At 43.0% G+C, this 23,568-nt stretch overlaps 1 protein-coding gene and 1 non-coding gene across 2 annotated transcripts; both read left to right on the top strand.

Annotated features, from left to right (window-relative positions):
* The first annotated feature begins 4,538 nt into the window (after positions 1-4,538).
* On the top strand, positions 4,539-22,503 carry LOC120573884. The gene is made up of 9 exons (XM_039823777.1): positions 4,539-4,991; positions 6,105-6,233; positions 8,658-8,740; positions 8,853-9,012; positions 9,873-10,022; positions 10,929-11,045; positions 16,183-16,406; positions 16,831-20,933; positions 21,913-22,503. The coding sequence occupies exons 1-9, from the start codon at positions 4,782-4,784 to the stop codon at positions 22,002-22,004; spliced, it is 5,268 nt and encodes a 1,755-aa protein (XP_039679711.1). The 5' UTR covers positions 4,539-4,781; the 3' UTR covers positions 22,005-22,503.
* trnas-uga lies at positions 14,599-14,680 on the top strand. The gene has a single exon. It is a non-coding gene; the product is annotated as a tRNA-Ser (tRNA).
* Positions 22,504-23,568: the final 1,065 nt, after the last annotated feature.

Consider the following 23,568-nt stretch of genomic DNA (forward strand, 5'->3'; position numbering starts at 1 on the left):
GTCGGTTACGACGACGAACTGCAGTCAGGTCGAGAGAGAGAGAGAGAGAGAGAGAGAGAGAGAGAGAGAAAGCGATGGTTGAACCCAAGCCCCCAGGAAGAGCACCATGTCTAAAAGCCAACATGGGCTTAGCGGATAACGGTGGAACTGCACCCCATGGCCCAGAAAGACTTTTCACATAGACTTTGCATGGTGAAAGAAACTTCTATATTTCAGCAGATAATTTTTTAGGGGGTATATCAACCTACCAGCCTGAACACTTAAAGGGTCCTCGTTGAAAATGTCACGTTTTTAACATTTTTAACATTCACTTGTAGCCGAACCCAGAGTTATTAAACTAGGCATGATGAACGTGCATAATGGACGCGAGCGCATGCTCATATGACTGTTCTCCCTAGGATAAGCTGTCCTGGGATCACCTGACGTGCTGACGTGTACGGTAAGCGTATTGTCACTTCCGGTGTTCCCGTGTTCGGTTCCAAATGCTAGTTTGCTGCTCCTGCAAAAACTTACTCAACTCTGCTTTATTGTTTAAATTAGCGGCTATTTGCCTGGATTGCATTTGAATTACAGTTGTTCTACTCAAGCACTTATACTTCGCTTCCCTTACAGCGACTGCCTCGCTGATCTTACAGTTGTTAAAACGCTGTTAGCTACTTTAGCTTTGCCATTTAGCAATGGCTAATTCCTCTCCCTCTCCTGCTCTCTCTTGCTCTGTGTGTCCAATGTTTAGCTACTCATCTGCCTCCTTTAGTGATAACGATACATGTAATAAATGTAATATATTCGCTGCTCTGGAGGCAAGGCTTAGTGAGTTTGAGGCACGGCTACGCATCATGGAATCAGAATCATATGCTTCCGTAGCTAGCCAGCGCCATGTAGTTAATACGGGCCAACATACTGTAGCTTCTGTAGCTTCTGCTAGCTGTCCCCCGGTAGGCCCTGAGCAGCCGGGCGAGTTTGTGACTGTCCGAGGGAAGCGTAGCGTTAGATCTAAACCAGGGAGTGCACATGATGACGGTCGCTCTAAACCGGATCATCTTCGCCTCTCTAACAGTTTCTCCCTACTCAGTGATACACCCGCTGAGAAGCCAATTCTGGTTATTGGGAGCTCTATACTGTGACATGTGAAGCCAGCGGCCCTACCGGCTGCGGTCATATGTGTCCCCGGGGATAGAGCGGGGGACACATATCTACAACATCTAAAGCTGCTGGCTAAAAAGAACCGTAAATACAGTAAGATCATACTTCACGTAGGTGGTAATGGTCGTCAATCGGAGATCACTAAAATTAATGTTGAGTCACTTTGTGCATACGCAAAGACAATGTCGGACTCTGAAGTGTTCTCTGGACCCCTGCCAAACCTGACCAGTGATGAAATGTACAGCCGTACTTCATCCTTCCACCGCTGGTTGTCGGGGTGGTGCCCAGCTAATGATGTGGGCTATGTGAATAACTGGAGGGCGTTCTGGGGAAAGCCTGGTCTGATTAGGAGAGACGGCATTCATCCCACCTGGGACGGAGCCGCTCTCATATCAAAAAATCTGACTGAGTCTATTATCGGTCATAAACCATGACAACCCAAGTTTGATATTAGTAATCAGAGGTGCAGTGCTACACGCCCCTCTGTGCTTCCGTTGGAGCAGTCGCCCACTCATAGTCTAATAAGCACGGTGTCTGTCCCCCGACTCAGATCGGTTAAATCAAAGGTAAACAAAAGATGCGCTATACTTAACAACCTAATTACAATTAAAACGACTGCAACGATAGAACAAAATAGGAAAATTAGATGTGGACTATTAAATATTAGATCTCTGTCTTCTAAAGCAGTATTGGTAAACGATTTGATATCAGATAATAAAATTGATTTATTTTGTCTTACTGAAACCTGGCTGGGCCATGAAGAATATGTTAGTCTAAACGAAGCGACTCCTCCCAGTCATATTATTACTCAAATTCCTAGAGGCTCAGGCCGAGGAGGGGGAGTTGCAGCCATCTTTGATTCAAGCCTGTTAATTAATCCTAAACCTAAACTAAATTATAACTCGTTTGGGAGTCTTATTCTTAATCTTCAACATCCAAAATGGAAAACATTACAGCCAATTATATTCATTGTTATTTACAGGGCTCCAGGTCCGTATTCTGAATTTTTATCTGAATTCTCAGAGTTTTTATCATGTTTAGTCCTTATAGTCCTTGTTAAGTACTTATTGTAGGTGATTTTAATATCCATGTGGACGTTGGCAATGATAGCCTTAGCACTGCTTTCAACTCATTATTGGATTCAGTTGGTTTCAGTCAGAGTGTGCACAAGGCGACGCACTGTTTTAACCACACTCTCGACCTTGTGCTGGCATACAGTATTGAAATTGAGGATTTAATAATATTTCCGCAGAATTCGGTATTATCAGATCATTCTTTAATTACTTTCGAATTCTTACTACCTGACTATACTAAATTAGATAAAAGCTTCTACACTAGATGCCTATCTGACAGTGCTATAGCTAAATTTAAGGAAGAGATTCCAACAGCATTTGATTCTTTGTCATGCCTTAAACGAACAGAGGACCTTTATGTTAACCTCAGTCCCTCTCAAATTGATACATTTGTAGACGGTAGCCTTACGGCTGCCTACGGTCGACTTTAGACTGCGTGCGTGCCCTCAAAAGAAGATGATTAAGCAAAGGAAACTAGCACCTTGGTATAACTCCCAAACTCGCAAATTAAAACAAATCTCGAAACATTGAAAGTAAATGCGCGTTCCACCAAAGTGGAAGAATCTCGTTTGGATTGGCAAGAAAGTCTCAAAACCTATAGGAAGGCCCTAAGAACGCCAGATCAGACTATTACTCATCACTAATAGAAGAAAATAAGAACAACCCAAGGGTTTCTTTTCAGCACTGTAGCCAGGCTGACAGATAGTCACAGCTCTACTGAGCCATCTATTCCTCTAGCTCTGAGTAGTGATGACTTCATGAGCTTCTTTAATGATAAAATTATAACAATTAGAGATAAAATCTATCACCTTTTGCCCTCAACTTCTAACGGTTCACCTTTAAACGCAGGACCGCTAGAAAGAACGACTAGACCTGACATATACTTAGACTGCTTTTATCCTATAGACCTTCAACAATTAATGTTAAAGATATCCTCAGCTAAGCCATCTACCTGTCTCTTAGACCCCATCCCAACGAGACTACTCAAAGAAGCGTTACCCGTGGTTAACACTTCATTACTAGATATGATCAATATGTCCTTATTAACAGGTTATGTACCACAGTCATTTAAAATAGCTGTGATAAAACCTCTTCTGAAAAAACCCACCCTCGATCCTGAGGTCTTAGCAAACTATAGACCTATATCTAACCTTCCCTTTCTATCCAAGATCCTTGAGAAGGTAGTTGCTAATCAGTTATGTGATGTTCTACATAGCAATAGTTTATTTGATGACTTTCAATCAGGATTTAGAAAGAATCATAGCACAGAGACGGCACTGGTGAAAATTACTAACGAACTTCTAACTGCTGCAGACAAAGGACTTGTCTCCATTCTTGTTTTGCTAGATCTTAGTGCTGCATTTGATACTATTGACCATACCATCCTGTTACAGAGACTGGAAAACTTAGTTGGCATTAAAGGAATTGCAGTTAGCTGGTTTAAGTCCTATTTCTCTGAGCGATCCCAATTTGTTAACATTAACAATAAACCCTCCAAGCACGCTAAAGTTAGCCATGGCGTTCCTCAAGGCTCAGTGCTTGGATCAATTCTATTTTCCTTATATATGCTTCCTCTAGGAAATATTATTAGGAAACAATCAATTAACTTTCACTGTTACGCAGACGACACCCAATTATATCTGTCAATTAAGCCAGATGAAAGTGGGTAGTTAAACTTCAAGCGTGTATTAAAGATATAAAATCCTGGATGACCCACAATTTCCTGATGTTAAACTCAAACAAAACTGAAGTTATTGTGATGGGACCAACGCACCTCCGAACTTCATTATCTAAAGATATAGCTACTCTGGATGGAATTGCCCTGGCCTCCAGCACTACTGTCAGAAATTTAGGAGTTATTTTTGATCAGGATATATCCTTCAACGCCCACTTAAAACAAACCTCAAGAACAGCCTTTTTCCATCTTTGTAACATTGCCAAAATTAGGAATATCCTGTCCTGGAGTTGGAGTTTTTGCACACGTGGCTCCAGTTGCGCCCACTGTTGTTTAGCGATCCAAAAAAAACTGTAACTGTGTATTTTCTTCACTACGGATGATTTATTGGGAGAATCATCCGTGCCTGTGCACATAAACTATCATACATTTTAAAACAGTTTGATCATTTTGCCCTCAGGATACAGAACTCAGTGATCCATAAAAATCTGCAGAGCGAGTAAAAACCTGACTGTCTCTTTTTCTTTATTCCACTTGCGCTATGAACTTTATATTCAACTATTCTAAAAAAGGGATGGGCTGCCGTTCCTGCTGGAACCTGTTCTTTTTTTCACCATTTAAAAAGGTTTTTGGGGATTAAATCCTGACACAACTGGGACAGAAGAAAACAAACCTGCAGGCTTCACATCACAGCGGGACGTTTAGACAGATGCTGATGGGTCCGAATCAGAAACGCAGCCGTAGATTAAAGCAAAATAACTGTATTTCAAATAGTTTTTTGTCGTCATAAAGGGTACTTTAAAGGAGCAGTGCGTGTTAGGGAGGATAGATGAGTACAGATGTGATATCCAGACATACAAAAAGTAACATAAGTAAACATAAGGGATAAAATGTCACTGTGGCAGGTTCTCGGTGCAAACAGAGCGAGCTGGGCGGGTTATCGGGTTTATCGCGTACCGGGAGCGTCGGCGCGTTACGGCGCGGCGGCGGCTGCAGATGTGGATGCAGATGTGGATGAAGACAGCCGGAGCTTCTGTTTGTCCCGAGAGAAGCTCAACATGCAGCAACTCAACCGGAGACTGGCCTCGTACCTGCAGCAGGTAGGAGACGCATGAGGGGGAAATGTTACTGAGTACATTTACTCCAGTACTGTTACTTCAGTACCAAATGTTGAGGTACTTGTACTTTACTTGAGTCTTTTCTTTTTTAATGCCACTTTCTACTTCTACTCCGCTACATTTCATTTCAGACTGTAGTTAGAGTATTGCACATGTGTTTTCAGTTGTGCCCACTGTCGTTTAGCAATTGAAAAAAAAACTGTAACTTGTAACAAAGTATTTTTTACAGTGTGATATTAGTACTTTTACTGCAGTAAAGGATCTGAATACTTCTTCCAGCGCTGGTCAATTTTATAATCCAACCATAAACCGTATATATAACATTAGATATGCTGTGCATGATTGGAAAGGAATTCTTCCATAATTTGACCCCAACAATAAAAATGCTCCTTTTAATTTCTTTGTTTGGTTTTTAAATAGTAAACTTAAATCATATTTACTTTCATGTATTTAAAAAAAAATAGACTGTTTATAAAGCTTGTCTGTTTCCATGAGAGGTATAAAGAAAGTGTTAAGTGAAGAGCACAAAAGTAGCAGATTTTCATATACAGTTTGGCATGGACTGAAAGAAATACTCAAAGGACACTGACAGTGTGTATTGGGGAAGTATTTGCATGTTTTTTTATTTTTTTTTTAGAGATGTACTTATACCATTTTTTGCTTCCCGGGTCAAATACCTGAACTTACACATTGGCCGATACTCAGTACCGATCAGATACCAGTGTATCATATGTGTTATTATGTTTTAACAGCTGTATACTATTATCCCTATATACGTAGACGATATGATGTTTTACAGCTGTATACTACTATCTCTGTATGATGATATAATGTTTGATAGCTGTATACTACTATCTCTGTATGATGATATGATGTTTTAAAGCTGTATACTACTATCTCTGTATGATGATATGATGTCTAACAGCTGTATACTACTATCTCTGTATGATGATATGTTTAACAGCTGTATACTACTATCTCTGTATGATGATATGATGTCGAACAGCTGTATAGATTTTCACAAATTCCACGCAGGTGTAACTTGCTGAGGCAATAAACTCCTTTCTGATTCTGACCTGTGATTGGTGGATGCAGGTCCAGTGTCTGGAGGCGGCCAATCAGAGGCTGGAGCATGAGATCCAGGAGGAGCTGGACAGGAAGTGTCCCCGAGAGCGGAGACAGCTGGACGGGCACCTGAAGACGGTGTCCCTGCTGCAGGAACTGGTGAGTCGCCCAAAACACTGCACACACACGGGCACGGACACAGATAATTTTTCAAATAAAAGCCTGGTAAAGGCCAAATTACAGCATGATAAAGGCCAAATAAAAACCTGATAAAGGCATAATTAAAGCATGATAAAAGACAAATCATGAAGGCCTAATATAGAGGCCAAATAAAAGAAAAGTAAAGGTGAAACCAGGGGCGGATAAAGGACCAAATTAGGGCCAGATTAGGAACAAAAAATAAAGGCCAAATGAAAGCCAGATAAAGACCAAGTAAAGGCAGAGGAGCTGTGCAGGTGAACTGATGATGTCACACTGGTGCAGCGTCTCGGCCAGTTGTGACTCGTCAGGAAGTGAAGCGTCTGTGTGTTTAAAGGTTAGACAGGTAGAGACGAGATCCAAACCTGACCTTCAACACGTCCAGGAAACACAACAGATCATTTCATAATGACGGATTATCTTCAGACAAACAAAAGAAGAGTGCTGAGTCAGAACCTGCTTCTAAAGGTTGGGACTGACTTGACATTTAACATATTCCAATAAATGTCCCGATCATAAGCATGAGAAACTCACCTGGAAGTTTTAAAGGTTCCATGACATGGTGCTCTTTGGATGCTTTTATATAGACCTTAGTGGTCCCCTAATACTGTATCTGAAGTCTCTTTTATATAGACCTTAGTGGTCCCCTAATACTGTATCTGAAGTCTCTTTTATATAGACCTTAGTGGTCCCCTAATACTGTATCTGAAGTCTCTTTTATATAGACCTTAGTGGTCCCCTAATACTGTATCTGAAGTCTCTTTCCCGAAATTCAGCCTTGGTGCAGAATTACAGCCACTAGAGCCAGTCCCACAATGAGCTTTCCTTAGGATGTACCATTTTTGTGTCTCTAGCTATTGAGGAGGAGAGAGGGGGGGGGGCAAGGTGGAGGGTGGGGGTATGGCCTTGACCAACTGCCACTTTGCTCGTTTGAAAGCCATGATGTCTCTCTCTCATGGGTGGGCCAAATTCTCTGGGTGGGCAAAGCAGAGAAAGGGGAGGTAACCTTTCCCCTTATGACCTCATAAAGAGAAGATTCCAGAACGGCTCATCTGAGGTTTCATTTTCTCAAAGGCAGAGCAGGATACCCAGGGCTCGGTTTACACCTATCACCATCTCTAGCCACTGGGGGACCATAGGCAGGCTGGGGTAACGCATATTAATGTTAAAAAACCTCATAAAGTGAAATTTTCATGCCATGGGACCTTTAACCTCTGAAGTCTATCTTGACCCACTTTTCAAGATTTTAGAATCTTTCTTCAACATTTTTTGTCGCTTTTTATTGTATGTATTTCAAGCTTTCTTCAATGTTTTTGATCCTTTTTTTGGCTTCTTGTCACCTTTTTCAACATTTTTGTAACTTTTTGTATGTTTTTCAAGCTTTCTTCAACGGTTTTGTCACATTTTCAACAGTTTGGTCGCTTTGTTGATGCTTTGTTGGCCGATTTTGTCGCCTTTTATCAACGTTGGGCGTGCATGCACGCACACACACACACAGACAAACACACACACACACACACACACACACACCCACACACACACACACACAAACACACACACGCATGCATGCACGCACACGCACGCACACACACACACACACACACACACACACACACACACCCACACTCACACACACACACACAAACACACACACACACGCATGCATGCACGCACGCACAACACACACACACACACACACACACACACACACACACACACACACACACACACACACACACTTTTGCTTCTCTTTAGGCTGACAGGGAACATTTTACTACAAACACATTTATACTGCAGTAAAGTATCTGAATACATTACCTACATACCTACCTACCTACCTACCTCCGTGAAAGACTCCAGAGAGCTGTGATGGCTGAGTGCTTAAGGCGTTGGGTTTCCCTGTGCAGGTTCAAACCCTGCTCACAGTATCTATTTGCAGGAGAATGTAACTATTGTCCAGTTGCCTTTTTCCTGCAAACCTGTTTTATACACACCTGTAGCCATAACGTACAGGATGTTAGGTGTGTTGTTTATATAAAACATCAGTATAAAATTACAAATGCTAAACACATTGTGTTTTACATTATTAAATACATACCATGATGTTAAGTTTGTCCTAGCATGAACAGGTTTTATGTCAAGACAAACAAGTCCCAAGTCATAACTCCTTCTCTCTCTCTCTCTCTCTCTCTCTCTCTCTCTCTCTCTCTCTCTCTCTCTCTCTCTTCAATTTAATTCAAAGGGCCTTTATTGGCATGAAAGTTTCAATAACAATGTTGCCAAAGCATAAAAATACATCTTTCTACTTCTTATGCAACCTCTAAAGTGTTCACTCTCTCTCTCTCTCTCTTTTTTTTTTTTTTTTTTTTTTTTTTTTTTTTTCAGATCGGTGCAGCTCTCTCGGCCCAGGCTCAGGTGAAGCTGCAGCTGCTCGGTGCAGAGCTCACCATTCACGACTTCAACATCAGGTAGATCCAGAAACACCTACAATGCGCGCCGCACGCGCACGCACGCACGCACGCATGCTCTGCATAATCCACATGTAGACGTATATCCCATGATCCTCTGCCGTGTGAACAGGTGTGAGAAGCAGCGTGAGCAGCGTGGTCGTGTGGAGGCGGAGCTGAGCGATCTGAGGTGTCTGGACGAGGATCTGAAGATCCAAACACTGCCGGAGCTCCAGAGCCTCATCAGCGATCAAGAACAACAACTGGTGCAGCTGCAGATACAACACCAACAGGTACAATAACACAACATCTGGTGCAACTGCATATACAACACCAACAGGTACAATAACACAACATCTGGTGCAGCTGCAGATACAACACCAACAGGTATAATAACACAACATCTGGTGCAGCTGCAGATACAACACCAACAGGTACAATAACACAACATCTGGTGCAGCTACAGATACAACACCAACAGGTACAATAACACAACATCTGGTGCAGCTGTAGATACAACACCAACAGGTACAATAACACAACATCTGGTGCAGCTGTAGATACAACACCAACAGGTACAATAACACAACATCTGGTGCAGCTGTAGATACAACAGCAACAGGTACAATATCACAACATCTGGTGCAGCTGTAGATACAACACCAACAGGTACAATAAGCTGTAGATACAACAGGTATAACGATAGACTGTTAAAAATAGGTTTTCATAAAAAGTTAAAATTGTATTTATTATTTATTTACACAAGAAATGGGGTAGGGTACTAAAGAATACTTGTTATTAATACTATGTTCTTTTTATGTACTGTGAGTGTGAATGTTACTGTATGTCATGGCTGTATTCCAATTTATGTAATATTCTTATGAAATAATAAAGACCCCAGGAAGAGTAGCTTTGATTTAAGACAGACAAAAGCTACACGGGATCCAGTTCTGAAAAGTGAAGCCAATGCTGACGCCCCATAAAGTTGCATTCTATCTATAATTACGACAAAAACGTACAAAAAAAGCAAAAAAAGTAAAAAATGAAGAGAAGAAAAATTATTTCTACACTCTGCGGGTATATAACCCTAAAATGCTCACCTGGATTATTCAAATGAACTAACTGCATCTGCGCTGTCGCGTCTTGTCTCCAGGACACGCAGGGTCTCCTGGCGCAGACGTCAGGGGGCGTCGCCGTAGCGATGCAGAGCGCCGAGTCATCAGATCTGATCCGGCAGCTGGACATCCTGAGACAGACGAGTGGGACGCTGCTCGACGAGAACCACTTCCTGTTCAACACCCAGGTACACAAACATCTCCAGCACGCTCTTATTTTGAAATCATCACCGACATCCTCCCTTCTTACCCAGCGGCCATCAATGTGGTGAATACAGCAACAAAACAAACGTGGAATGCCTACGAATTACAGTGCTTAACTTTTTGTAGCTTTTTGAACAACTAGTTCATGAGAACAGGCTGGGTTGTAATGTCACAACTATAAGATATTTTGGTAGAAAGTGCCACTACAGTGCCGTGACAGTCATTCCCCGGCTGCAGTGACGGTGCAGAGACCTGGAAACACTGACCAAATAGAGCAGACTGGGCTGTTTCAGGAGGGGGGCTTATCCCTTGTGTTTAATTCCTGTCAACCATGAAGAAAACGCTTTTGTTTTCCCTATCTCTCAATGTTTTAGTCTTTTTTTTATTTTTTATTTTTACTTTTCGTGTTTTTTTTCCCCAACGTTTTGGTCACTTTTGTCATGATTTTTATTGCTTTTTCCGGCGTTTTGTTGCTTTTTCCAACGTTTTTCATGCTTTCTTCAGGTGTTTTTGCCATTTTTTTCATCCTTCTTGTTGCTTTTCCCAATGTTTTCTCATGTTTTGCAAAGTTTTTTTTATTATATTTTCGGCGTTTATTTCAACGTCCCATATTTTGTGATATCATTGTTTTTTTTAAACGCGTCAAATTTGACAACATGAGGTTTAAAGAGACAGACGCGGAGAGTGGTGTTTCAAACAGCTATATCCAGACAGACAGTTTGAGAAAAATAATGAGTTTTTTTTTTTACATTGAAGCATGTAAACATGTTCTAGTAGAAGTGCAAAATACAAGAATGAACCTGGAAATGAGCAGAAAATGGGACCTTTAACCACAGTTCTCACTTTACTTGTGGGTTGTTACAGCATTTCATCTGGTGTGTTGTGTTCAGGTGTCCATGTTGAGGTCTCCGGAGGCGACCTTTGACCCTGCAGCGGAGTCCGAGCTGGTGGAGCGGAGGAGAACAGCAGCGAGTCTGGAAGAAGAGCTGACACATATGCAGGCTCTGGTAAGATAACAGACTATACCAATAATAAATTAAAGCTGCGAGCAGCGTTGGACGGGCCCTCGCGCCTCTGCGCGCGTCAGGGTTAACGGCGGACGCCGCTCCTTGCGACCGTGCATTCGTGCGGCACTCAGATGCCGGAAATCGTCAACAATGAAAAGGGAACTCCCTGCCGAGTTCAACGATAGCTCACACAAGACTCTACGTCATACGGTTCATTAGCTGTGAAAAGGGGCGTGGCAAAAGCGTAGGGGGCGGGTCAAACCATCACCAATTAAAAAGTAAGTCTGTTCTGAGTTCAATGATACCTCACATAAGACTCTACCTTAAACGGTTCAAATTTTAAGAAAGGGGGCGTGGCTTAAACATAGGGGACGGGCCAAACCATCACCAATGAAGAAGGAAGTCTCTGCTGAGTTCATTGATACCTCACACAAGGGTATACCTTAAACGGTTCAAATGTTATGAAAGGGGGCGTGGCCTGAGTAAGTGGGCGTGGTCATATTATAGGGGCGGGCTCAGTATCACATGTAGACCACATATTATAAGTTTCATGTAAATCGGATGATGTTTGTCATATAAGGCGCATTTCCTGTGGCCAGGGGGGGCGGCGCTATGACCAAAAGTCAATTTTGGCTTGTAGTTGTCCTCAGGCCTGGACCCTTGTCCATCGTGAGAAATTTCAGGCAGATACGACAACGTACACTCAAGTTACAACAACTTCTTTGTTCATCGCTAAACACTCAAAATGGCCGCCACGCCCACACCGTCTGACGAAAAGTTTTTCTTTTAATAACTTTTCATCGTTAAGGTGTTGGGATGGTACAGACCAAGTTTGAAGTCCATCGGATGAAATCTGTAGGAGAAGTTCGTTAAAGTATAGCACCTTGACTTTTAGGCCTACTTCCTGTTGCCACTAGGGGTGCTATGACTTTAAGTAAATATCGGCCTTTATTTGTCCTCAGGGTTGGACTCTTATGAATCCTGAAAAGTTTCGAGGTAATCGGACAATGTACACTCGAGTTACACCCACTTCCTGTTTCGGCGGCGAAACGCACAAAATGGCTGCCCCGCCACGGTCACGCCCTATGACGAAAAGTTTTTCTTTTAACAACTTTTCATCTTTAACATCTTAAGATGGCACAGACCGAGTTTGAAGTTGATCGGATGAAATCTCTAGGAGGATCGTTGGTAATGCGACGTGGAAATGGCCAAAATCGCACTAATTTCGAACTTTGAAATCAAAATGGCGGACTTCCTGTTGGGTTTAGGGTATGGCTCTAATGAAGTTCTTTCTACATCTTGACATGTTACATATGTGTACCAAGTTTCGTGGAGTCTACGTTAAACGACTGCAGGGGGCTCAATTTTCTTAACTTTCTAGGGGCGCTTAGCGAGCCATTTTCGTGCGGCTCTCGAAAACCCATAAAATACGTAAATTTTCACCAGACTTGATGCGACCGCCAAATTTGGTGAGTTTTGGAATATGTTAAGCCCCCACACAAAAGGCGATTCATTTGACGGGAAAAGAAACAATTAAAGCTGCGAGCAGCGATGGATCGGCCCCCCCGGGCCGCTGCCGGGTTACCGGGCGGACTCCGCTCCTTCGCGAGCACGTGCATTTGCGCGGCTCAGACGCGCAAATTGTCACCAATGAAAAGGGAACTCCGCCGTTCGAAAAGATACCTCACACAAGACTCTAAGTCATACGGTTCATTATCTGTGAAAAGGGGCGTGGCTAATGCATAGGGGGCAGGTCAAACAATCACCAATGAAGAAGGAAGTCTCTGCTGAGTATAATGATACCTCACACAAGACTCTACCTTAGATGGGTCAGCATTTATTAAAGGGGGCGTGGCTTCAACATAGAGGGCGGGCCAAACCATCACCAATGAAGAAGGAAGTCTCTGCTGAGTTCAATGATACCTCACACAAGTGTTTACATCAATCGGGCCATTAGTAATAAAAGGGGGTGGCTTGAACATAGGGGGCGGGCCAAACCATCACCAATGAAGAAGGAAGTCTCTGCTGAGTTCAATGATACCTCACACAAGGGTATACCTTAAACGGTTCAAATGTTATGAAAGGGGGCGTGGCTTATGCATAGGGGGCGGGCCAAACCATCACCAATAAAGAAGGAACTCTCTGCTGAGTTCAATGACACCTCACACAAGACTCTACCTTAAACGGTTCAAATGTTATGAAAGGGGGCGTGGCCTGAGTAAGTGGGCGTGGTCATATTATAGGGGCCGGCTCAGTATCACACGTAGACCACACATTCTAAGTTTCATGCAAATCGGATGATGTTTGTCATATAAGGCGCATTTCATGTTGCCAGTGGGTGGCGCTATGACCAAAAGTCAATTTTGGCCTGTAGGTGTCCTCAGGCCTGGACCCTTGTCAATCGTGAGAAATTTTGGGCAGATACGACAATGTACACTCAAGTTACAACAACTTCTTTCTTCATCGCTAAACACTCAAAATGGCCGCCACGCCACGCCCACACCGTCTGACGAAAAGTTTTTATTTTAATAACTTTTCATCGTTAAGGTGTTGAGATGGTACAGACCAAGTTTGAAGTCCATCGGATGAAATCTCTAGGAGGAGTTCGTTAAAGTATAGCACCTTGACTTTTAGGCCTACTTCCTGTTGCCACTAGGGGGCGCTATGACTTTAAGTAAATATCGGCCTTTATTTGTCCTCAGGGTTGGACTCTTATGAATCCTGAAAAGTTTCGAGGTAATCGGACAACGTACACTCGAGTTACACCCACTTCCTGTTTCGGCGGCGAAACGCACAAAATGGCCGCCCCGCCACGGCCACGCCCTATGACGAAAAGTTTTTCTTTTAACAACTTTTCATCTTTAACGTCTGAAGATGGCACAGACTGAGTTTGAAGTTGATCGGATGAAATCTCTAGGAGGAGTTCGTTAAAGTACGACATGTGGAAATGGCCAAAATCGCACTAATTTCGAACTTTGAAATCAAAATGCCGGACTTCCTGTTGGGTTTAGGGTATGGCTCTAATGACGTTTTTTGTACATCTTGACATGTTACATATGTGTACCAAGTTTCGTGAGTCTACGTTAAACGCACTGCAGGGGCTCAATTTTCTTAACTTTCTAGGGGGCTGCGAGCCATTTTGCGCTTCTATTCCCGAAACCCTTAAAATACGTGAAATTTTTCACCAGACTTGATGCAACCGCGAGTAAAGAAAAGTAAAAAAAAAAACATCAGAAGAAGAAGCGCCAAAAACATCAGGGAAAAAAGCACCAAAAACATTGAAAGAAAACGACAAAAATGTCAAAAGCAGCAACAAAAACGTTAAAAAATCCCAAATAAATGCCGGAAAAGTGACAAGAACTTCAAAAAAGCAATAAAAAGGTTGAAATAAGTGACAAAAACGTTTAAAACAGTGAAAAACCTCTTTTTTTTGTCCTATCTATACTTGTATATCACATTGCACATTTCTGCTCTTTTTGGCAGCCCTTTAGAGGGGAGACGGAGGTTGGAGCCAACGAGACGAGATGCCACACAGACTAAGACTCTGCAGAGAGGTGTGATGGCCGAGTGGTTAAGGCGTTGGACTTGAAATCCAATGGGGTTTCCCCGCGCAGATTCAAACCCTGCTCACAGTGATGCTTTGAAGGAATAACATCATTATGGTCCAGTTGTTCCCTCTCCTGCAATCCCTGATTCATACTTGCTTTGTTCTGGGAATATATGCTGAACAAAATCATAACCGCAATGCTTTTGTTTTTGCCCCCATTCTCATGAGCTGAACTCAAAGATCTAAGACTTTTTCTATGTACACAAAAGACCTATTTCTCTCAAATATTGAGTTTTTCCCAATACTGTAAAACTGCACATTTTAGAGTGGCCTTTTATTGTGGCCAGCTTAAGGCACACCTTAGTCAGTAATCCTGCTGTCTAATCAGCATATTGATATGCCACACCTGTGAGGTGGATGGATTATCTCGGCAAAGGAGAAGTGCTCAGTAACACAGATTTAGACAGATTTGTGAACAATATTTGAGAGAAATAGGCCTTTTGTGTACATAGAAAAAGTCTTAGATCTTTGAGTTCAGCTCATGCAAAATGTGAGTTGCGTTTATAATTTTGTTCAGTATAGTTATGTTTGTGTGTCAAATTTCTATTCCGATTGTAAACGTTGTCAGGGCACACTGAAGAGGAAGTCTCTCCCCAGATCCTCAGCTATATTGTTTGTTTCCCCCAGAGACTAATGGTGCTTAATACCCACTGCTAATACCAGCTCGGATCGGATCAGCTTGACTCACGGTGCCCCGTCCTCCTTTTTCCATTGCAGATTTAGTACCGCCTCATGCGTGAGGCGAGTGTGGCTGGTCGTCATAGCGACGGCGCAGGAAACTGCCATGACCTAACGCGACACACACTCAGAACGTGGAAGGTGTGTTGTTTTGATTCTAGGCATGTGGCTGTTTGCCAGAAGACACATTTAGTTTTAAAAGAAGCTGGAGGCAGCAAAAAAAACCACCGCTGGCTAAACTTTTCAGAAATATCAACAATCTTTGCGCAGCATCGCTTATTGCACCTTTTTTAAGAAGGGGGCAGTGCAAATCAATTGAACGCATGACTTTGCATGGGTTAGAAATAGCCAAAAGTTTTTATTTCATCCGTAGGCCAGTTAGGCCAGTTGTTTAAAAGGATTTTCATATCCAGGCTACAATCTACACAAGACTAGTCTATATCCACGACGTTCCACTTCTGGGATTGCGGCGGTGCCGACACTCTTTCTTTGTGTTGCCGTTCTAACCTCCGGTGGATTTGTGAGGACTATGGTTAACTGCTCCTCAGATCACTGCAGGGTGAATCCAGACAGCTAGCTAGACTATCTGTCCTCTGAACATACACGTTCCACCAAAACAAGTTCCTTCCCAAGGCTATTTTGCAGCGGCACCGTTGCTCCGTTCGGTGCTTAGCACCGCCCAGGACGATTGTGATTGGTTTAAAGAAATACCAATAAACCAGAGTCTGTTTTTCTCCCATTCCAGGAATGCTGTGTGAACTAGTCAGACCTTCCTCCGCAGCGCTGGGGAGGAAGGTCTGGCAATGCGAGACTAACACAACACTAACATCAGCGTTGTATCTGTCTGTGTAGAACATGGCGTTGGAGGCCTCTGGTCGGGAACAGACCGAGTCCTTCCTGCAGCAGCTGGCTGTCCTGCAGCAAAGAGCCGACAGTCTGTGCAGAGACTTGGACTCAGCGCTGCAGACCGCAACGCAGCAGGCTGCCGACAATCAGATCCTGCTGAATGTCAAGAGCCGACTGGAGGCCGAGATCCTGGACTACAGGAGGCTGCTGGATGGACTGAGCCTGCAGCGGTACAAGATGATCATAATACGAGATGTCTTTGACTTCAACTCTATAAGTTAAATCTGTCTTTCTGCTTAGTTTGACTTTAACTCTATTTAAGTGCACAGATTTCAAACAAATACATGAATATTTAGGTGGTTTTAAAGTTATTTCAATGAGTTTTGTCTGGAAAACAACAACCACATATACTTCTTATAAATGATTGGGTACTTATATGTACTGTCTGTATCTGGTTTCCTATACTTAGCACCAAATGACATAAGCCTTTCCAGGAAAATTCTCAGATTTTCAATAATTCAGGAATTACAGGAGCCATAAATTTAACTGTAGCAATTAGTTTTTGTCGGTGTTGCTTTTTTCGTACCTTTGCGCCATGAACAATAATTTCAGATCTGTTCTTCTTGTCTTTATATTTCCTTTATGTGTTCACAGGGTCTCAAGTCTTCACTCTGACTCTTTCTGTGCTACAACTAGCTCCTCTGCCTTCAGAAGAAACATCACAGCGAACAAAAGAATCAGTGTTAAGAGAAGAAATTTTAGTTTGGTTGGGGTTCAGACCTTCCCTCAAGGCCACATCAGACCTGTAGTTGCCCCACTCTCAGAAACAGTGACCACAGTTCATCCAATCAATGTCCACAGCAAACATTCAAACAACCCACCAGTGAAACCAATAAACTCCTCAAATCTGACAGATTCATTTCATAAGTCTGAAAACCAGAGAACGGGAGCTCTTTCCGAAAAGACTGGGAGGGAATACATGACAATCGACAATCAGAGCAGCCCTGTGGAGGATAAAGTCCACACTAGAGATTGTGATCTGCAGAACTCAAACGTTAGTTTAGACGAAGGACCAGTTGCCAAGGCTTCTAAATTGGAGATAAATACTGCACAAGCAATCAAGACGCTGGTTCCTAACACACAATCTGCAAAGAGTGCTATTGTTCAAGCAAAATCAAAACGTTTTACTTCCAAACAAACTACCACAGAAGCTGGGTTGCAGGATACTAAAACAGGGACAAACATTCAAACAGAAATCACCAAAAACATTCTTACTGCAGAACCAGAAGCAAACCAAGGATCACATCATTTAACACATACCATGACAACTGATCCCAGAAAACATACTGCTGCAGATGTAAAAAAAGAGACTCAAATGGATTACCCTGTGGGCTCCATCCAGGCTAAGAACCAGAATCCTGCACAGGTTGTGTCTTTGAGTTTGAAGACTCCAGCAGAAACTGACGGAGATAAAGGGGAAGTTGCTGTTACTGCATCCATCGTCTCTGGATGCCAAATTCTTAAGTCTGAGGAGACTCAGGGTAAGGTCTCTGGTGAAGAAGCTGTTGTGAAAGCTTCTAAACTGGAGATTAATACTGCACAAAGAATCCCCAAATTGGTTTCTGACACACAATCTGCAAAGAGTGCTTCGGTTCAGTCAAAACCAGAAAGTTTTACTTTTAAACTAATCACCATGAAAGCTAGTTTACAGGCTACTAAAACAGAGACAAACATTGAAACAGGGATCACCAAAATCATTCTTTCGGCAGAACCAGAAATAAAGCAAGGATCACATTTTGTAACACAAGCAACCGAAACTGATCCCAGCAAACAAACTGCTGCAGAGGTAAAGAAAGAGACAGAAACTGTGATTTCAGCTCACATGGATTGCAAGGCCCAGGATACTGCAGATGTTGGGTCTTTGAGTTTGGAGACTCCAGCAGAATCTGTCTCGGATGAAGGGGAAGTTGCCGTTACAGCATCCATTGTTTATGGATCTCACCTTCTTAGGTCTGAGAAGGCTCAGGTTAACGACTTTGGTGAATTGACCCTAATCCATCACAAGGACATAGAAAGAGAAGAAAAGAAGGGAGAAGAAGTAGTAGGTACATTGTCCAATGCATCCAATAGGGGAAAAAACAAAGTCATGAAGGATGCAGATTTAGGATCTGGTATTGGAACTGTTGCCGACAGTAGCCCAAAGAGCAATGACAACCTTGAAAGTAAAACTGCAAGTACAGAGATTTTGGAGAAAGTGGAAGTAGAAATGAACAAAGGGAAGGCTATCGATGATTTTCATGATAACAACGGTAAGGTGGACCCTACTGAGATGGACAATGAGATTGTTAATCCAGCTGGTCAAGAAGCATCGTTGAGTACCACAAAGTCAAAAAGTCTAACAGAAACTGGTATGGCTTTGAGTGCATCTGACTATGCAATGATTCAGAGTCCAAGTGAAGTTCACACATTTGTGATCCCTACAAAACCACTCACATGCTCGAGTCCAGAAAACTGTCTGAGCCCAGATGACACAGAGGTGTTAATGAGCATGGCAGATCAAGTATTTGTCCCAGTTGATCCAGAAGAGCATGTTATAAGTCCTGGTTCTCTTTTTCCTCCAAATGACTCGGCAGTGTTTCTCAGCCCACATGACTCTGACACATGTTTTAGTCCAGTTGATGCTAAGGGGTGTCTGAGTCCAAATGATGAAGAAGACGAGGAAGTATGCCTGAATCTAACTGAGGCAAATGTGCATGTGAGACCGCTCGAGAAATACATTCTCTCGACAAAAGAGGAAGGTCAGTCCCTGTCATCTAGTGGAGATCAAGCTTCTCCGGAAGTGGACATAAATAGAAAAGTTAGCATTTCAGTGAGAGATGGGAACAGTTTGTGTATTGGATCACTTGAAGGTAACGAAGGAAGTAGAGATACAATCATCAACTCTGGCCCAACCAGTCGAGGGATCGGCCTTCAGCTGAGCAGCGCTCTTGGAGTTCAGAATCTAGTTGGCAGTCTAGGAGGGAAGTATGGCTCGGAAGAACAAAATCAGACTTCCAGTATAGATTGTGAGGTGAGGGGAAATAAAAATAGTGATCGGATGGTTGCAAACAAGCCAGGTAATAGTGAAAGGGTGTTTGTTAAGTCAGCTAGCTTTGGAAGTGTCCCTGCCAATGGAGGAACTACCTTGAGCGGTATGGCTAGTGATCTGGGAGCTTGTTTTGGTGAGACAGCTGCTAATTCATCAGGTACAGTCAGTGGAAATGCAGAAGCTAATACATCAGGGGAACAGGGAACATTCAGGCGTGGCAGTGGAGACTGGCTAGTTTACGGCAGCGGTCTGGGACGTACAAGTAGGATCTTATCCAGCACAGGGAGCCAAGAAAGCCTGTCGGGAGCAACAAGCCGACCAGAAACAGGGAGATTTGGCAGAAGAGGAAGTGGGGAGGGGGTGGTTTATGGCGGAAGTATTGGAATTGAGAGCAGCCTGGATGGTGGCGCTAGCTTACCAACTAAAGGAAAAGAGGAAGGCACATCAGTGGCAACAAACTCTTTAACAAGTCCACAAGAAACAGGGAGATTTGGCAGTAGAGGGGGTGGAGAGTGGCTGGTTTATGGAGGCAGTCTTGGACGGAAGAACAGCTTGTCAAGAACAGGGAGTGAAGAAAGTCAGTCAGTGAACATGCTCCCTGCAGCAAGCCCATCAGCGATTAGAAGGTTTGGTAGCGGAGAGTGGATGATTTACAGCAGCAGTTTTAAACGCAGTGATAGCTTACCCAACGCAGAGAGCAGAGAAAGCCAGTCAATGACCACACAGCTACCAACAAGCCCACCAGAAACAAGGAGATTTGGCAGCAGTGGGAGTGGAGAGTGGAGAGTCTATGGGGGGAGTACGGGACGTATGAGCAGAGCGGCTGGCAGCGATAGCTTATATAATGCAGGCAGTGAAGAAAGCCCGTCAGTGGCCATGCAACTAGCAACAAGCCAACCAGGAGCACTAAGAGCACGGAGGTTTGGCAGTGAAGATAGTGGAGAGTGGAGAGTCTATGGTGGGAGTACTGGACGTTTGAGTAGTGCTAGTAACACAGACAGGGTCAGCAAATACAGCCAATTCATCAGTCCACCAAGTAGCTACACAAGTAGTGGACAAAGACTCAGTAGTGCTGGAAGTGGTGGCAGGCTCAGTTCGGGTGGGGTTGTTCGGCGCAGCAGCAGTTTAGGAAGTGGTGGTAGGTTAAGTAGCTCAGGTAGCGGTAGCAAACTCAGCAGCTCATCCGGGAACCAAAGAACTGGCAGCTCATCTGGAAGATTTGCTAGCACTGGCAGTGGCGAATCAAAGCCTGTTTACAGCTCAGCGAGCGGACGTAGGAGTTCTGGAGGAGGGACAACCAGCCGCCAAAGAGCCCCAAGCCCCGGGGGGAGAATAAATATGGGTAATGGTGGGTGGCAGAGCAGTTCAGCAGCTGGTGGGAGTCGCGTTAGCAGCACTGGGAGCGGGTCTAAGCTTAGCAATGCAGGTAGCGGCGACCGAATTAGCAGCAGAGCTGGTGGTGGAAGGATCAGCCCCTCCTCTGGGTCAGGGAGGACCAATAGCACGGGGGGGAGGGTCATCAGCAGCAGCGACCGGCCAATCAGGAGCACTGGTAGCGGAGCCGGAGGCAACAAGGAGAGAATCAGTGTATGTAAGATGGCGGCGCTGTCGATCTCTGCAGCGGGAAGGCAGAGGAGTCAGGACCAACAAAGACAACAACAGGCTGCAGGTGAGAACAGCTGTTTTACATTCACAACAACAACAACAACAATAATCTAAACTGTTAGATTAATTGTGCTAAAGTGATCATTAAAAGAATGAAGCCTATAGAGACTTTCATCTTCAGGAAAATGCTATAAGTCCTCCAAAACCATACAACAATATCAGCCCTTTGTCCCCCCCCCCCACCCCCCCAATACGACCCAGAGGAGCGTTTCATAAATTAGCGCCTCTAGTGGTGGCAAGAAATACGTCCTCATATCTAAACCAGAGAATGTAAATGTCAAGGTTTTAAACACCTTGTTAACGTTGTGAAACGGTCCCAGGTTGGTTAGACAAATTTTATAATCGAACTACAAATGATTTGCTATATAACACTACATATTCACAAGCAGCTGGATGAAGACAAAATCTTATTTTCCAAGCCCCTTTCTCAGATACAACAAACAGAAATAGATATACTGTCGGTCAGCTAACAGTTAATTTTACATAGAAAAGAGAGAGAGAGAGAAGACAACTTCATATTGTCATATTTTTATGAACTGAAAGAAATTTATATTAACCTTGAAATCATTCTCAAGTGAATCCCACAGTTTGACACCACACACTGAAGTACACATTTGCTTTAAAGTGTTTGTGCTGATGTTTAACGTTGAATTTCCTTCTATGAGCCTTACTTTCTGAACTATAAAACAAAGAACTACTATGGCCACTAGATGGCGCCACCACTAGAAACCTAAATATTGGTCAGAATGATGCTGGAACAAAACGACTTATGTGGCGTTTTTCGGGGAAGGACATTCCTCGGAAAATGAGCGTTGTAAGTTTGTTTGTTAAACTGCCTAAAATGACCAATGTTTATGTTTATCTGACAGTGACCTCTAGTGGCCATGTGAAATATGAAAGTTTTAATATATAGTATTTGGAATACAGCAGTATTTGTTGTGAATTACAGCATATAACAATAAAAGATAATTCCTCTCTTGCAGCTACGTCTCCCCGTGTCCAGCGATGGCTGACCACGGGTGTCGGGGTCACGAGCGCCGAACCTGATGGCCTTGATGACATCATGCGCCTGTGATTGGACAACTGGGGAGCAATGGAGTGACATCATGATTTGAAATTCAAAACTATTTTGCATAACAAACACTTTGGTGATTAAAGCTAATACTGATTTTTAAAGGGACTTTACGAGACTCATAATTAGGATTGTTTGTTAAAATCAAAACGATGCCCAACCCTACTCATAATCAGCACTTCAGTTTCATTTTTTTTTTTACTAACACTGTCTTCTCAGTTGATGTGTTGTGTTCAACTTTCACTGGTTTTCAAATGTGGTTTACAAACAGGTTTGGTTCTGCAAAAATGTTCACAGTATATAATCAATATTCAGCCTCGCCGTGTATGCTTTGATTTCTAAAACATTTATCAGTTCTTTAAACTTAAAACCTGACGCGTCACGTTTTATATATGTAATCATGTAGTTTTTCTCTGGGATGTTTTTGGTATTTCTGTTTCTCTTCATGTTGTCGATTTCCAATATGACATCATGACTTCGCGTAAACATACACACCGACTTTCTTAAGCCAAGTGGCGTGTTATCTGTACGCATTTTGAGCTATCCACATGTATGTCTACGCTGTATACAGTGCACGTAAACATACACGCCACTTTCTTAAGCCAAGTGGCGTGTTATCTGTACGCATTTTGAGCTATCCACATGTATGTCTACGCTGTATACAGTGCACGTAAACATACACGCCACTTTCTAAAGCCAAGTGGCGTGTTATCTGTAAGCATTTTGAGCTATCCACATGTATGTCTACGCTTTATACAGCGCACATAAACATACACGCCACTTTCTAAAGCCAAGTGGCTTGTTATCTATAAGCATTTTGAGTGCCGTATACAGCGGACGGGTTGGGTAAGGAAAAGAAGAAGGGGGTTGAATTTAATAAAAGAAGAAAGCGATGGTTGAGTTTAGGACACGAAGGAAACGTAACACGCGGGACACAATCTCCTGGGTCTCCTGGGTGAAAGTCCTGTGTTTTATCCATCCTCCCCCCCCAACCAATCTCACTACACGGATTTTCGCCCTTTCATACTACTCGCTACGGTGTTAATTCACACGCAATCTCAAGGTAGTGTAAGTCAATGGAGGCCAAACGGCGTTGATAAACACGCTAAAAAGCGGGTATGCATCTTCATAACAGGTCAATAATGGCATACGAATTGACGTGTCATACATACGCCACTTCATGAGATCAGTCTGCGGTTTTGGTTTTCCACACCTGATCGGATTTGTACACTGTAAAACTTTTCACAGTAAATTTGCAGTAATATACTGGCAGTATCAGCTTCGCCAGTAAACTACTGTAGGTATTTTACTGTATTATTTGAATTTACAGTAATGTACCGGCTGCAGTGTAATTCCCGCCTTTTCCTTTATTTTGCCAAGATGCGTTGGTGTTAACAGTAAATACCTGTAATCTGTAACATTCGCAGATAGAGCTGTATACTAATATGTAATACAGTACACGAATATACTGAGAGATTTTAGCTGTAAGGTTCAAAGGTTTACACTGTCGATTTTAATCTGAAAATAAAGCCGATGAATAAATAACCCGACTACTGGTTACCTCTTA

This window comes from Perca fluviatilis, chromosome 15, assembly GCF_010015445.1.
Source record: "Perca fluviatilis chromosome 15, GENO_Pfluv_1.0, whole genome shotgun sequence".
Lineage (NCBI taxonomy): Eukaryota > Metazoa > Chordata > Actinopteri > Perciformes > Percidae > Perca > Perca fluviatilis.